At 45.8% G+C, this 16495-nt stretch overlaps 1 protein-coding gene across 1 annotated transcript in view; it reads right to left on the bottom strand.

Moving 5' to 3' along the window:
- LOC132819643 (NHS-like protein 1) overlaps positions 1–16495 on the bottom strand; it is a 272138-nt gene that overhangs the window by 17784 nt on the left and 237859 nt on the right. The window contains exons 3-4 of the mRNA XM_060831244.1: positions 9349–9476; positions 1549–1741 (exon numbers count right to left, since the gene is read on the bottom strand). Of these exons, the coding sequence (XP_060687227.1) occupies positions 1549–1741; positions 9349–9476 (321 nt within the window). The remainder of the gene's footprint in view (positions 1–1548; positions 1742–9348; positions 9477–16495) is intronic.

Below are 16495 nucleotides of genomic sequence, written 5' to 3'. Positions count from 1 at the left end.
TTGAACCTGGGTCTCTGGTGCTGTGAAGCAGCAGTGCTAACCACTGTGCCACCATACCGCCCAAGAGTCTGTACTTTTGCGTTTTGTGAATGACCATGAAAACTTGCTGCAGTCGGTCGCTGCAGTGCATGACCGAACCATAAGAAAGGGATCTAGCTGAACTTTATTGGTGTTTTCACTGTTATGTACAAACAGAATCTAATGAGATCAGGAGCAGAGAAACCAATGAAGGCACTGCCTGAATGGGTAATGGAATATGTCCAACTAGACCTATGTCCAACCACCTCTGAACATCAGTCCACCTTCATTTAACATGTAGAAACAGCATCCACTACATCTTGTTGCTGGCTGCCTCAGGCTCAGTCACCGGGCCCAATCATGAGGGAAGGTGAATAGGAGAAAACAAATTCCTCTGTACCCAGAGACAGGTTGGAATGTGGACCTCGCTACTGCAAGTTGTGGTTCAGACAAGTAGTGTAGTTGGGAAACTGGATAAGAACCTGAGAGGAAAGGATGGGTGTTGGGAGTGGCAGATGAAAGAGGGCTGGAAGCATAAGATGTACATGGCCTAGTTGGGCTGAATGGCCTGTTTCAGTGCTCTACAGTCCCTGAAACAGGATTATTATAGTTGCTGTGATTGGGGAGGGGTAGGGAGGACATTGTAGACTGTATGGGTAAGGATGAACCAAATGGACCAGAGAACCTCTCTCACTTTCTCTCCTAATGTGTGTAAAGTTGCTGTAATGTCTGGTGGGACAGAACTATCGTGGGAGAACTTGAATCTATCTTACCCGCTTTGGATGTTGCCTGGTCTCATCATTTATGGAACAGAATCTAAGCACAGCAACAGGCCATTCATGCTGTAGTGTTTGTACTGGCTCTCTCTACAACAGTTCAGTTAGTCCTCTTCACTGACCCTTTGCCCAAAACTATATTGGTTCCTCATTCTGAATGTCATAAGGATTTGGTTTACGACAATCAACGGTGGTTACGTGGTCACCATTAGGTTTGTTCCTGATTCCAGATTTCTATTGAATTCAAATTTCACAATGTCCTTGGGTGAGATTTGAACCCATGCTACCAGAACAGTGGTCTGGGCTCTGAATTACTAGCCCAGGGACAATATCACTAGACCACCATGTTTCTGTAGGAGCCTTCTTTCACACAACTTTATTAAACCATATTAGCCCATTCTTTGATTTTATTTCTTGCCTCATTCGGCTTCCCCTCAAAAATCTTTATGTTGGTCACCCAAACTATAACTTCTGATTTCGAGTTCTATATTTCCTGTGTTTCTATTACACTGCCACTAACTTACCAAGTGCACCATTCTGGACTTTGCCCTAGAGATTTCATTAAGAAAGCTGTTAATGATTATTAAGGTCAGATTTCATGGTGATTTTATAGACAACAGACAGTGTAATACATCAATCCAATCAAAATGCGAAGGTCACTGCCTATTGCAATGTAAAGATGCCACCACCCTTGCAGCTCCTTCTATATCCCCGTCACTGTATGAAGGTCTGTTGCCTGGTCTCACCCACGTACCTGTTACATTGATTGGGACCACGTCACTCTGTACTGCCTGGGCTTGTTGGCGCATCCTCTCCTCTGGTGTGGGCAGTGGCAGGGCCTTGGTCCAGTTGGTCTGGACATCAATCTCGGAGAGGTCACTGGGGACTGGAGTTTTAGATCTCCTGGAATAGTGCAGCTTTTCCTCCTTGGCAGATGAGACTGTGGACTTCATGCGGAGCACAAAAGACATATTTAGGAAGATGAGACAGCCATTTGGTCTGAGAAACTTATCTCTATTGGTCATCCTTCTCCCTCCCCCTGTTGTGTCCCATTTCTCTCTGGGGGGACAGGAGCAGGCTATTCAGTCCCTCCAATTTGTTTCACCTTCCAACTAAACCTTGCCTGACTCCATTCACCTGTCTTGTACTGTAAGCCTTAATTGCTTCACCAACAAAAATCTATCAATCTCAGTTTGGAACATTTTTTAATGTACCCCCCCCCCCCCACTCTTTAGTACAGGAAAGAGTTCTCGATTTCCATTATTCTTCATGTGAAGAAGTGCTTCCAGAAAAGACTCACTCTAGTTTTAAGATGACGTCCTCGTAATCTTTCCAGTTGTCCTAAACCCATCCAAGTGGTGTAGTTCAATAGCCTTTCCCTATGAATACTGTGAGATCAGTTTTCCTCTCATTTCTGTTTCTCTTCATTTTCTCTGCAAACCCCATCTCCATCATCGTGACGCCTCATTGGGCACCAGTCCCAAGGTATTTTATCAATTCTTCACATGTAATTTTGGATAGTATGGAAGGCCACCACATCTGAACCCTCTCCTTCTGTAATCACTCTCACGTTCTCAGAGAGTGGATGGAGAGCTGACGGTTAGAGGACAGTTGGACAATGGTCAGGGAGAACATTCCAGAGCGATTGGGATTGTCCTTGGCATTGAAATCAAGGATGTTCTTCCTCTACACTGCTCAGTGTGGACAGCATTTCCCAAACCCATGAGCTTCATCACAAGGGCAGCAGAACATCTGCTCTCTCCTCCTGGATCTAAAATCCTAGAAACCCTAACCCTGACGCTACCAGCACTGTCAGGGTCCCTACATCACATGAACTGCAGCGGTCCCTGAACGGAATTCACCATGACCTTCTCAAGGGCAATTAAGGATAGACAAACAATGCAGGCCTAGCCAGCAGAGGTTACACCCCTGAATTAATAAGAAACAAACATACAAAGAGGCTTAACATGCTGAAATATGGTGGAACACCTAGCCCATGACTCTATATCAACTGGGTGACAACTCGCTACAACTTTCTCACTTAAACCTAACACCCCAATTCTAAAACCTGTGTACCCAATACAGTAAGAAAAAGAAATTTCTTTGTTACTACACAGTTCTGAGCCATCTGACGTAGAATAGTATCCATCTGCTCCCAGCTTGGATGTACAAATGGTCAGTTAGTTCTGATAATCAAAATCACGGGCTGCAATGACAACGTTGCTGCTTAAAGCTTTGTTAGTGCTTGATTTTGGGAGTGGGAGGGGTGGGGTTTGAGTGATGGCAGGGCTTGGGGCTGGGAATTGGAACACTGGGTCCAATTGTTGTCTTTTGTCAAGCCTGGATGCTGCAGCCTTACAGATGGGAGGAGCCCAGGAGAGAATGAAGCAGTCAGCTGGGGGTAGGAATCAGTGAATCTCCAGCACACTGTTAATGTGACCACAACCAAATCTAGCAACAGTTTGATTTGATGTCCCTTTTTAAAAATGTAATTACAAACAGCAAAACTCTGTCCGTGATCACATTCAGGATTGAGGCATCAGAACGCAAGTGTCAGAAAATAAAAAAATACGAAAGTTACTCTTCTGTTCTGCTGACAGGAAGAAGCCCCCATGTAGACAGACAATTCACTGTCGGATGGCTACAACACTGGAACTATAGCACTGTACAACAGTGCCAGTATTAGCTGCCAGTATTACCTCCACACACTTTACTTCAGGTCAATTATCATCTACTTGCAGGTCCCTACAAGCAGTTTGATGCTTTCACCTCTGTTTCAGAGACTGCTTAGTAATGTGGGCTCCATGCGCAAAACTGATCTCCCTCTCTGGCTCAGCAAGGTCAATGAGGATAGCAGTCCATTGACATTTCTCCATTCTTGAGTGGAGGAGGCTGGGACCTCTCTTCCTCCCTAGGACAGTGGGGATGGGAGGCAAGCGGGGGGGGGGGGGGGGGGGTTATCAGGGTTTAACTATACCTCTGGGAACTGACCAAAATCCAAGGCCTCTATCTGCCCTGTCAGGGAACTGGTTATTGGGGGGGGGAGAAGAGAGGATGGATTGTGTTGAGGGTGGGGGAGGGGAGTGCTGACACTTTCAGTGAGGGATTTGATTTTTAGTAGGACACATGGGATTGTCAGAGGCTGAGGGGTGACCTCATTGAGGTTTACAAAATTATGAGGGGCATGGATATGATAAATAGACAAAGTCTTTTCCCTGGGGGTGGGGTCAGACAGTCCAGAACTAGACGGCATAGGTTTAGGGTGAGAGGGGAAGGATATAAAAGAGACCTAAGAGGCAACTTTTTCACGCAGAGGATGGTATGTGTATGGAATGAGCTGCCATGTGATAGAGGCTGGTACAATTGCAACATTTAAGAGGCATTTGGATGGGTATATGAATAGGAAGGGTTTGGAGGGATATGGGCCGGGTGCTGGCAGGTGGGACTAGATTGGGTTGGGATATCTGGCCGGCATGGATGGGTTGGACTGAAGGGTTTGTTTCCATGCTATATATCTCTATGACTCTGTGACATGGTGTCATCTTGTCACATTGTATGGGTGCAGGGCCAGGGTCAGACATGACTGGCCCCAGTGCTGCTCCACACTCAGGCTCCCCCATCCCCAGCCTGGTCTGAGCTCAGAAACCCCATCCCCCCTACCCAAGCCCAGAGGCCCCATTTATTATGTACTCATATAGCTCCCTTGCCCTACCCTCACTCTGTGTGTACAGGCTGACTGGCTAACAAAGCAGTGGCTCTTGTGTAAGAGACCTGTCTTGGGGTGCGTGGATTAACTTCATCCTAATTCAATTATCCAGAGAGATCACAAAGCTGCCTGGATTTCAGCACCAATCACTTCTTCCAAAGCTTCCATTCCATTGCTCCTCCTAGACCTTACTCTAACAGCTGGTCGCTCTGGATCTGATGTGAAATTCCCAACTTACCTTAGAATCTACTGAACGCTTTCCCCGTTTCATGTGAAAACTCCTTGTTTAGGGACCTCTGTGTTGAAAATCCCAACTCACTCCTGCGTTTTTCCCACATTAACTCTCCCCCAAGATTTCCTCCATTCACTCACAGGTTCAGGGCAATCATTATCCGCCAACACTGGGGTACAGTTTAACAAGCAGCTGCAAGCAGGAGGCTAACAACGTCTGAGGTAGGAGCAGATGGTAATATGACAAGCAACACTGAAACCTTCACCCTCCACCTCCCAGTGGAGAGGAACCTTTTCAAGAAGGTCTGAGAGACACACAAACACACACCTCTGTTCTGAAAGGCTCAGGCTATTAGTATCTGGCAGGTGATTTCACTGCAGTGACTGTGATCCTTGACCACACAGTGCAAATCCACACTTCTCTACCCAATATAAACACTGCAAGGCAGGCTTGAGTCAGTCAGTGAACACTGTCACCTATGTACATCTTAATACTGTCACCTCAGCCCACATCTCTGGATCTTTCACTTTCTTTCTGATGTTCAGAATGGCTACTTGCTGGCAAAGCATTAGACTGTGCTCAGAGTGCCGTGGGCGAAGAGATTAGTTTCAAGAGTGGGTGCTTGTACAATAGGCAGAATGGCCTCCGCCAGCACTGGAACAAATCTGTGACGTGAAATGAATGAACAGCAGCAATTGCTTGAGCAACTTATAGAAATGTATAAAATCATGATGGGCATGGATAGGGTGAAAAGCCAAGGTCATTTTCTCAGGGTAGGGGAGTCTGATACTAGAGGGCATAGGTTTACGGTGAAAGGGAAAGAGTTAAAAGGGACCTAAGGGGCAACTTTTTCATGCAGAGGGTGATGCATGTATGGAATGAACTGCCAGAGGAAGTAGAGGTAGCTAGTACAATTACAACACTTAAAAGGCATCTGGGAAGGTACAAGAATGGGAAGGGTTTAAAGGGATATGGGCCAAATGTTGGAAAATGGGACTAGATTAACTTAGGATATCTGGTCGGCATGGACAAGTTGGACCGAAGGGTTTGTTTCAGCCCTGTACATCCCAATGACAGGGAAGTGAAGGCTGAGTTAGGTAGATCTTTGATTGACTTGGGTGTCAAGTGTTATGGGGTTAAAAAAATGGCTAACACATGTCACACAACAAGGGAGTTGCATTCGGCCAGAATGCACTCCCAGAATACATTGTAAAACTGAAAGGGTTCTATTAAAAATGCATTAATGAAATGATATGAGTGCTTTCTTCTGTCTTGTGGGATCAGCGCCTGGCAGTGACAGGTAGGTCTCTGGATTGGTTAAGCCTCAGAAATCATATACCAGATACTCATGCCCTAAAGCGTTCTGGACAATCACTCACTAAATAGCCAAGGTGGTGGAGAGGGGTGGGCATGTTTTGTAAATCAGAGCTTGATATGTTGGGAAGTGAAGACATGGAGAAGCATCTGTGATGTGGAGCACTACTTAGAGAGGTCCTCATGGAAAACACTGATTGGGATCATTGCCTTTAAAACTAGCAACGTTAATTTGGAAGTTACCCCAAATATGTTACCAAGAGATTAATTTCAAATAGAAACCAGTGATTTTCATTCAAAGGTCAGTCATTAAAGACAGTGTGAACTGAGGCAGAGGGACCAGATGGGCACATACTCCATTCCATTAGCCTGACTGTCCTGATTTAAAAAAAACAGAAGAGGAATTACATTTCCCCAGTGTTTTACATGATCACTGGTCTCAAATACTTTGCAGCCAATGAGGTACTTTGTGAAATCTGGTCACTGTTGCAATGCAGCTGCCAATTGGAACACCCACAGACAGCAACGTGCCAACGATTAGGGATACCGACTTAGAGATAACTATTGGCAAGGCCACTAGGGAACAACTCCCCTGTTTTGCTCTAACGTCTCTTGTGTCTAGGGGTGCGCAGGCGAGATGGGTTACCCATGGGAAATGCAGGGTAATAGGGACAGGGTGAAGGGGTAGGTTTGGGTAGGTTGCACTTGGGAGGATTGGTGTGGTTCCGATGGAGTGAGTGGCCTGCTTCCACACTGTAGGAATTCCATGATTCTTCAAAGTAATGCCATGGGATCTTTTACATCCAGCTGAAAAGGGTGCATTCTCACCTGGAAGAAGGCACTTTTGACAGTGCTGCACTCCCTCAGTGCTGCAGAGGAGTGGCAGCTTTTGTGCTGAAGCCTTGAAGTAGGCTTTGAACTCAGGACCTTGCACCTCTGGGGTGAGACAACTACCAAAAGGAGCCACAGGCTGATCTCCAGCCAGGTTAGAACTGGGCTGTTTTGGGGTGCCATAGACTCAAGGACCGCTACACAGTAATCCGCACTCCCAGCAAACATAGGTGGAGGTTCATAACATCAAAGGGCATTAGGGTCAACTGACTTACTGATACTCCCCATTCAGGGTCATGCGTGTGGAGGGTACACTGTTAACTAAAGCAGGATGTGTACAGCCACCGTGGATCGTCACCCCAGGATCACTGAAGAACCAGTGGTTTCAAGGACATTGCGGGCTGGGGGGTTAGGCAGGCATCAAAAGCAATAGACACAGCAATAACAGCGCTTGCCGAGCAAAATGTCATATCCAGCCAAGCAATTAATGATTCCATATGTGATTCGGCGTAAAACATCTTCTTACTGAGGGGTGCACAATGGCTGGTGCTATATGAATGCAATGGAAGAGGCTGCAGGAACCCAGGTTGGTGGGGAGGGGTAGTCAGGGATTGTACAGGGCTCAGGGTCTGGAAGGGACTGCAGGCAGGGCTGACACAAGCGAAGCAATTTGCTGAGTTAGTGTGCGGAGCGTGTGTACCTGGCTGTTCCATGGAGTCAAATGGCAGCAGAAACTAAGGCAGCTTAAGAAGTTATGTTGCTGGAGTGAAAGAACAGAACAAAGGAAAGAGAGAACAAAATAAAAGTGACTAAAATAGAGGAACAAAGGTGCAATTAAAATTCCCAGTGGTAAAATTCCCACTGTAAAGATAAGCATGTCTTTTAAAATGGGTTAGTCCCTTTAAACAGAACTCAATAATGCCCATCTGAATGCATTAGTGTGACCTGTGCACAAGGATACCATAGAGGAGTAGCAGTCAGTTCAGGGACAGTCAGATTTTAAATGCCACTTTTAGAATTAGAAACATTTTGATTTCAGCACTGAGAAAATGCTTGAACTCTGCTCTCAGAAATGATGGATGTGACGAAGCTTAAATATGATCGCAGCTGACCTAAAATCTTTCGGTGTGTTGGGCAGTATTTATTGTTCTTCTCTAGTTGCCTTCAGGACATTAAGATTCAACCACACGGTTTGGGATGGCAGTGAGATATTGTCCAGGCCATTGGTGAATGACACAACCTGCGGTCGAAATTCATGCTGATTGAGGATTATAACTACTACCTTAAAAGTAAGTATTCTGCTGGTCAAAAAGCTTGTATTTGCATAGCACCTTTCATAACTGCTACGTGTCACAAAACACCTGACAAGCTAGTGAAATACTTTCAAAGTGTAGTCACTGTTGTAGGAAGTGCAGCAGTGGATTTGTGCACAGCAAGCCCTCGAAATAGTCAAGTGATAATGACCAGATATTGATGCTGATAAAGTGATCAAGATTGGTCAGGGCAACAAGAAGAACTCTCCTGTTCTTCAGATGGCGACATGACACACTTAGATTCGTCAAATAAAAAGCAGTCAGGAACTCAATTTACCACCTCATCTGAAAGATGGTGCCATTGATGGTCCATCACTCCCGAAAACTGAGTTCTTACTTTTAGTTTCTGGAGTGGGGCTTGGACCATAACCTTCATTGGTATCTGTTGAACTACAAGTGTCCTGAACAGTCATCAGTCTAACTCTGTTTCTCTCTCAGTGGGTGCTGCTTAATTTGGAGATAGTGAGGACTGCAGATGCTGGAGTTAGTCAGTAATGTGCAGTGCTGGAAAAAGAGCAGCAGGTCAGGCAGCATCCAAGTTGACGTTTCAGGCAGGGCCCTTCGTCAGGACTCATGTTGCTTAATTTGCTGACTACGTCCAGCAAGATTTCCTTTTCTTTCCGATTTCCAACATCTACAGCATCTGTCTTCATGTGTTATGGTTCTGGGTCATGGTAAGACTCCCAGAATTTGGGCTCTTGTAGTGCAATGGTCGTGCCCCTTCTTCTGAACTCGGAGACCTGGGTTCAAGTCCCGCCTGCTCCAGAGATGTGTCATAACACATCTGACCAAGTCGACTAGAAAATATCCAAGGATCCCAGGGTGTAACATCAGATGGAATTGAGAGCAGGAGCTGAACGGGTGAAATTCTCTCTAGTTGCTTTGCACACTCATTTTCTAAGACATTTCTTATCTCACTGAATGAGGGTTCAAAGGAAATTTGGATTATTCAGTTTGATGTCACCAGTGTTTTAGCGGGGAGATGTGAGGCTTTCTCAGAGAGTTTAGGTTCACATGCACTCACCCCAAAGTTCCACACACCACTCCCAAGAAGATATCACCACATGATATTCTTCGTTAGAGTCTGGGTGCAGGAAATGCAGGTCAAGGTGCAAAGTCGCAACAAAGTGCTTGATAAAGATCTTTCATTAGTCTTACCACTTGCTCCTGATCCTCTTCCTCATCCAGGCAACTGGCTGAGTGATGAGATGATGGCGAGGTGAATATTGGACTCTGTGAGTAATACTGGGAACTGCGAAAACCATCCTTCCTTAGTTTATCGCAATCTGCAGACAGAGAGAGAAAGACAGAGGGCACGTCTGAGAGCAGCATAGGTATAAACTGTACCATTTGTTAGAATCAAAATCAGTTTGACCTTTACTACAGTTTGACAGTCAGAGACCTACTGACTGACACTCAGGAAATACCAGATACCAGAGTTTTCAACACAGATGCGAGGCAGCTGAGACTCCGTGTTGAACATACCCAGACCAATACTCCTTGTTACCTTGGTGGTACAGACAGGAATTCCTGCAAGATCCCAGATTTGGCCTCCTGAGCCAGGATAGTGAGAGAACTGGAACCAATACAGAGAAAGCTGGAGAAACTCAGCAGGTCATAGAGTCATAGAGATGTACAGCACCAAATCAGACCCTTTGGTCCAACCTGTCCACGCCAATCAAATATCCTAACCTAATCTAGTCCCACCTGCCAGCACCTGGCAAAGATGTCTCTAAACCCTTCCTATTCATACACCCATCCAGCGTTTTAAATGTTGTAATTGTGCTAGCCTCCACCATTTCCTCTGGTAGCTCATTTCCATACACAGAGCATCCTCTGCGTGAAAAATTTGTCTTAAGTACCTTTTAAATTTTCCCCCTCTCACGCTAAACCTATGGTCTCTAGTTCTGGATTCCCCAGTCACAGGGAAAAGTCCTTTTCCATTTACCCTATCCATGCCCCACATGATTTTGTAAACCTCTCAGCCTCCAACGCTCCAGGGAAAACAGCACCAGCCTATTCAGCCTCTCCCTATAGCTCAAATCCTCCAACCCTGACAACATCCTTGTAAATCTTTTCTGAACCCTTTCAAGTTTCACAACATCCTTCTGAAGGAGATCAGATTTGCACATAATATTCCAAAAGTGACCTAACCAATGCCCATTGGCCCATCTGATCAAGATCCCATTGTAATCTGAGGTAACCTCCTTCCCTGTCCACTACGCCTCCAATTTTGGTGTCATCTGCAGACTTACTAATTATATCTCCTATGTTCACATCCAAATCATTTATATAAATGACGAAAAACATTGTCGAACGTCTTACTGAAATACATTTAGATCAGGTCCACCGCTCTGTCCTCATCAATCCTCTTCATCACTTCTTCAAAAATGTCAATCAAGTTAGTGAGACATAATTTCCCATGCAAGAAGCCATGTTGATTATCCCTGATCAGTCCTTGCCTTTCCAAATACATGTACATCCTGTCCCTCAGAATTCCTTCCAAAAACCTGCCCACCACTGATGTCAGGCTCACTGGTCTATGGTTTCCTGGCTTGTCTTTAAATAGTGGCACCACGTTTGCCAACCTCCAATCTTCTGGCACCTCATCTGTGACTATCGATGATAGAAATATCTCAGCAAGGGGCCCAGCAATCACTTCCTGAACTTTCCAGAGCTCTAGGATTCACCTGATCAGGTCCTGGGGATTTATCCACTTTTATGCATTTTAAAACATCCAGCACTTCCACCTCTGTAATATGGACATTAATCAAGATGTCACCGTCTATATCCCTACATTTTATATCTTCCATGTCCTTCTCCACAGTAAACACTGATGCAAAATACTTGTTTAGTATGTCCTCCAACGCCTGCGGCTCCACACATAGGCCGCTTTGCTGATCTTTGAGGGACCCTATTCTCTCCCTAGTTACCCTTTTGTCCTTAAATGTATTTATACTTTCCCTCTGGATTCTCTTTAATCCTATTTACCAAATCTGTCTCATGACCCCTTTTTGCCCTCCTGCTTTCCCTCTTAGGTATACTCCCCTACTTCCTTTATAATCTTCTAAGGATTCACTCGATCTCTCCTGTCTATACTTGACATATGTTTCCTTCTTTTTCTTAACCAAACTCTCAATTTCTTTTGTCATCGAGCTTTCCCTACACCTACTAATCTTTCCTTTCACCCTGACAGGAATATACTGTCTCTGGACTCTCGTTGCCTCATTTCTGAAGGCTTCCCATTTTCCAGTCATCCCTTTACCTGCGAACATCTGCCCATCCAATCAGCTTTTGAAAGTCCATGCCTAATACCATCAAAATTGGCCTTCCTCCAATTTGGAACTTCAACTTTTAGATCCGATCTAACCTTTTCCATCACTATTTTAAAACTAATAGAATTATGGTCGCTGGCCCTAAAACGCTCCCCCACTGACACCTCAGTCACCTGCCCTGCCTTATTTCCTAAGAGTAGGTCATGTTTTGCACCTTCTCTAGTAGCTACATCCACATACTGAATCAGAAAATTTTCTTGTACACACTTAACAAATTCCTCTTCATCTAAACCCTTATCACTATGGCAGTCCCAGTCTATGTTTGGAAAGTTAAAATCCCCTACCATAACTACCCTATTATTCTTACAGATAACTGAGATCTCCTGACAAATTTATTGCTCAATCTCTCACTGACTATTAGGGGGTCTATAATACAATCCCAATAAGGTGGTCATCCCTTCCTTATTTCTCAGTTCCCCCCAAATAACTCCCTTGGATGTATTTTCTGGCAGGGTCGCCAGAGAAAGGAAAAACAGAGTTAACGTTTTGAGTCTGGGGCAACTTCTTCAGAACTCTGAACCAGACTCGAAGGGTTAACTTCTGTTCCTCTCTTCACAGACGCTGCCAGACCTGTTGAGTTTCTTTGACATTCTCTGTGTTTCTTTCAGGTTTCCAGGGCCAACAGTATTTTGCTTTTATTTCAGCGTGACGGCTGGTCCTGTCGCTACTCAAACATACCTAGCTCAGGACTCGGGGACATAGGGAGGGTCAGGGGTCTGAATGCCTGAATCCAACAACTTGCCATTTATTCAGTTTATTTGCCAATCACATTTAGGCCAACAGCTTTGAGTTCATTTGATGTGATTATTTTTGTAGTGCCTGAGAATGAGTCTGAACATAGAAAACACTGCCACAAAGAGTCGACACAAATGCATTTAAGGAGAAGTTGGATAAACACAAGCAGGAAGGGAGAGAAGGATAAACTGATTGGGAGGAGGCTGGTGGGAAGCGTAAACACCAGAATAGATCTTCAGTGCCGAGTAATGAATGAACATCAATGTGTTTGTCTTATTTAGGGCTATATGCTTCTGGGGGTCATCTCTGGTCTTAGCTTGCTGGGACTTCTATTGAGTGGCAGAAGGTGCTTAAAAGCTCATTAATCCCTTTGGGATGGCATTACTAGGGACAAACTGCATTAATGTACAGATGAGGAGACAGCATTCTGTCTACCGTGAGCTCCTAGGGGAGGTGGGGGAGGATCATTTTTGTCAAAATATAACATTAACCCAGTGCAGCCATGGAATGAAGTGATATGAGAGTGGGAGAGAAAGTGGAGAACTGACATTGAACAGACAGCTGCTCTGCTCATCAGCTGTGGCTCAGGTAGTAGAACTCTCACCCCGTGTGCAAACCATTCTGGGTTAAAGCCCACTCCTGGGCTGCTACTTACGAATTAAGGGAGACAGCCCACTGCAGCCCTGAGGGAGCTGCACTCTCAAGGATGCTGTTAAAATGAGGTTCCTTCTGTCTTGATAGCATGACTTCATCTGCAATGCCTCGATCAATCACCGTAAAAACAGATTCTCTGTCCATCCTCATTTTGCCAGGACCTCTGTGCAAACCTCCACATTTCCCATATTACGACTTTCTAACTTGAAAGTTTTGCAGGATTACGAGGAAACGATGTCTATGGGCGAATTGTCTCTTCAGGGGTCAGCACAGACACGCTGGGCCAAATGGTCTCCTACTATGCTTGTAAGCATTCTACAGTAGCTTCATTTCAACAGTAATTGCCTGTAAAGTGCTATGAGACTTCCAGTGGTCGTGAAAGGCACTGCATAAACGCAATCCTTTCATTGAACCAGCTGTGTTGACTATAAACTAGCGCAGGGTGGAAGCTGAGTATTATCAGATGGGTGGTTCAACTCCTGTGATCTCCAAGCATGAAGTCAGGGGCGTGACAGAATCTCCATCACTCACTTGGAACATTGCAGACAGAATAACATGCAAGATTTACAATGTCACCTGAATTCAATGTCTATTCCATCCACCCCTGCGCTGCAGCTTATACTGCAGTGCTCCAAAGATATCGTGACAGAATAGCCCTCTGCTGCATTTGTTTGAAAAGTAGCCAAGCACACATCAATTTATGAAGGATTTCATACTTAATCACATACTGGGTAGTATTAGCGTTTTGAGCACAGTATTCCAAAACCAAATTCATGTTCCACGACTGTAACTCATTTCCACCATTACAATTACTAATCGAAATGTCCTTTTGAGGCAATGTTTGGTTGCTCTTGTTCGCATGCTTCATTTTTATGTCTCTATGCTGTAGGATTACAGGCAATGACTAACACAGTTTACTGTCAGGGTAACGACTGTTTTCCAACATCATCAGCAATTTATCTATCTTTTGCTGGGGTCCAGTACCAAAAGTCTTAATAATCCAGATCTGAAGCATCTGCAATTCTCATTTAACTGGAATCCAAAATATGAAAAAAAGAGAATTTACAGAATCCCTACAGTGTGGAAGCAGCGCATCGAATCCACACCAACCTTCCAAAGAGCATCCCACCCAGACCCAGACCCCCACCTGATAACTCGGCATTTTCCACGGCCAATCCACCCCAACCTGCACATCTTTAGACTGTGGGAGGAAACCAGAGCACACGGAGGAAACCCACGCAGACACGGGGAGAATGTGCAAACTCCACACAGATAATCGTGCGAGGGTGGAATCGAACCCGGACCCCTGGCGCCATGAGGCTGCAGCGCTAACCACTGAGCCACCGTGCCGCCCCCAATTCTGGATGCTTGGGATCGAGATAATGGTAACTTTACTGGTGTTAGCAATTCGAAGAAGGCAGAAATACCTAACGCAGCCAGGCATCCTGGTGGTTAAGAGCAGTCATAGCGGATTGGCTTTAAAACTCACTTTCATCTTATGGCAGCAACAAGGCACCTTCTCCCAGCCACCAGTGTGTTTCTCATGCACCTGACAGTTTCAGATCATGCCCCCACCATTAGCCGGGTTTATGGGATACTGGGGAGATCACTGTTGTTCTGTCTTCTCTCTCAGGTCAGTGCTAGCACAGCTCGCTCCTTCTTTCTGCCACTTTCTCTATCTGTGACAGTTGTTCTCTCTATCGTTTTTCTAGTTCCAGTTCCACTGTTGCTCGCACTCACTGAAGCATCCTGTCAGTCTTCTCTCTTTCTCTCAGTTCCTCTCACATTCGGATTCGCTTTCATCTCCAATGCCCTTTCGAGGTCTACCTCCCTCACAAACTAATGGGGTCTCCCAATATGTCACGCCATTTCCACCCAGTCCCAGACTCTGAAATGACTCACAGTGCGGGACAGAAGGCAGTGGGGATGGGTGAGGGAGGCAGGATCTCCAAGTTTTTGTTACATCTGGAATCAATGCACTCCAGGTTGGGCTACATTCCACCCTCTGGAAATGGAGGTCATCCATACTCGCTGGCCCTGTCTTTACACTACCACAAGTCCCATTTCCCTCTCACCCCAAGACAGCTCCGCGACCAACATCGCCTCCCAGTTAAACAAAATCTTGACTTTAAGCGTCTCGCTTGTTTTCAAATCACTCCTCGTCATCAACCCTCCATGCCTCTGTAACCCCACAACCCTCTGAGATCCCAGGGCTTCTCTATTTCCGGATTCCTGATTTAAATCGCTCCATCATTGATGGCTGGGCCTACAGCTGTATGGGACTTGAGCTCTTGGAATCCCCGCGGCACACCTCTCTGCTTCGCTTTCCACTTTAAGTCACTTCTTAAGTCTTATTTATCTCTTTGAACATGAACACAAGAAATAGTGGGAATAGACCTGTTCTGCTAATTGACAAGAATCGTGGGTGATCCAATTGTTGTGCCAATCCCACTTTCCATCAGGGCCCTGGACTCCTTAGTTTATCTCACTCTGAACATATTTAATGACCCAGTCTGAGAGTAAGTCCGGCGCCCAAATTTACAATCGCCATTTCACACCCAGCTGCTGTCTGCATGAGGCAGGACTGTGTCATCTCAGAAGCCGCTGCCTTTCCTTACCCATCGCAGCCGCATCCCCCCCCCTCCCCCCCAGCTCTTGCACAGTGGGGGGAGGCAGGAGAACAGGACTTAACCCAGGCATATGGTGAAGTTGGCAGAATGCTCTTTTGTCCAACTCCGGGGAAGAGAAGTAAAATGACTCAGGGAGCGAGGTGGCAGTGTGACAGCTGGGCCACTGCGCTCAGAGAATTGAGCCAGACAGACTCACGGTGACCTTTTGCCCAGAACCCGACACACATATCAACACAAAAACAAAATGTGCATCGTGAGGCTGAACTGGCCCTGAGCAGCTGCGAGCAGCCACCCTTACAAACCAAAAGGTGCACATGGCCCTCGCTCTCCCCCCTCCTTTTTTGTTCATCACTGAAGGAATCTTCAGTCAAAGCCACTGCTGTTAGACACGCCTCAGTGGTTGGCACTCTCGCCTCGCAGGCAGTTCAAGTCTCACTCCAAGCCCCTCAGCCGCTAGCCCAGGCTCACACTCCCGCTGCTGTACTGAGGGAGTGCTGCAGGGTTGGAGGTGCTGTCGATAGACTCCTGTCAGTGTGTTATGGAAGATCCCAAGGCGCTCATTTTGAAAAGCAGCAGGGAAGTCCTCCAGAAACATCTGTCAATATTTAAAACCACAAATACTAAAATAGATTATTGACAGGTTTTGTGGGATCTTGCTGTGTACAAGTCAGCTGCTGCATTTCCTACCTGGGTAACAGCTCTTGATTGGCTCAGGGATGTCCTGGGTCTTGAAAGAGGCGGATGTAAGTGTAAGATAGTCAAAGAGTCACACAGCACAGAACTGACCCTTTGGTCCAACCAGTCCACGCTGATCATGTTCCCAAACTGAACTAGCCCCACCTGCCTGCTCTGGCCCATTTCCCTCCAAACCTTTCCTATTCATGTACTTATCCAAATCTCTTTTAAACGTTGTCACTCTACTTGCTTCCACCACTTCTCTGGCAGTTCATT

Source organism: Hemiscyllium ocellatum, chromosome 10 (assembly GCF_020745735.1).
Source record: "Hemiscyllium ocellatum isolate sHemOce1 chromosome 10, sHemOce1.pat.X.cur, whole genome shotgun sequence".
Taxonomy (NCBI): domain Eukaryota; kingdom Metazoa; phylum Chordata; class Chondrichthyes; order Orectolobiformes; family Hemiscylliidae; genus Hemiscyllium; species Hemiscyllium ocellatum.
The sequence above is the reverse complement of the archived record's forward strand: the minus strand, read 5'-3'. Positions and strand labels throughout refer to the sequence as shown.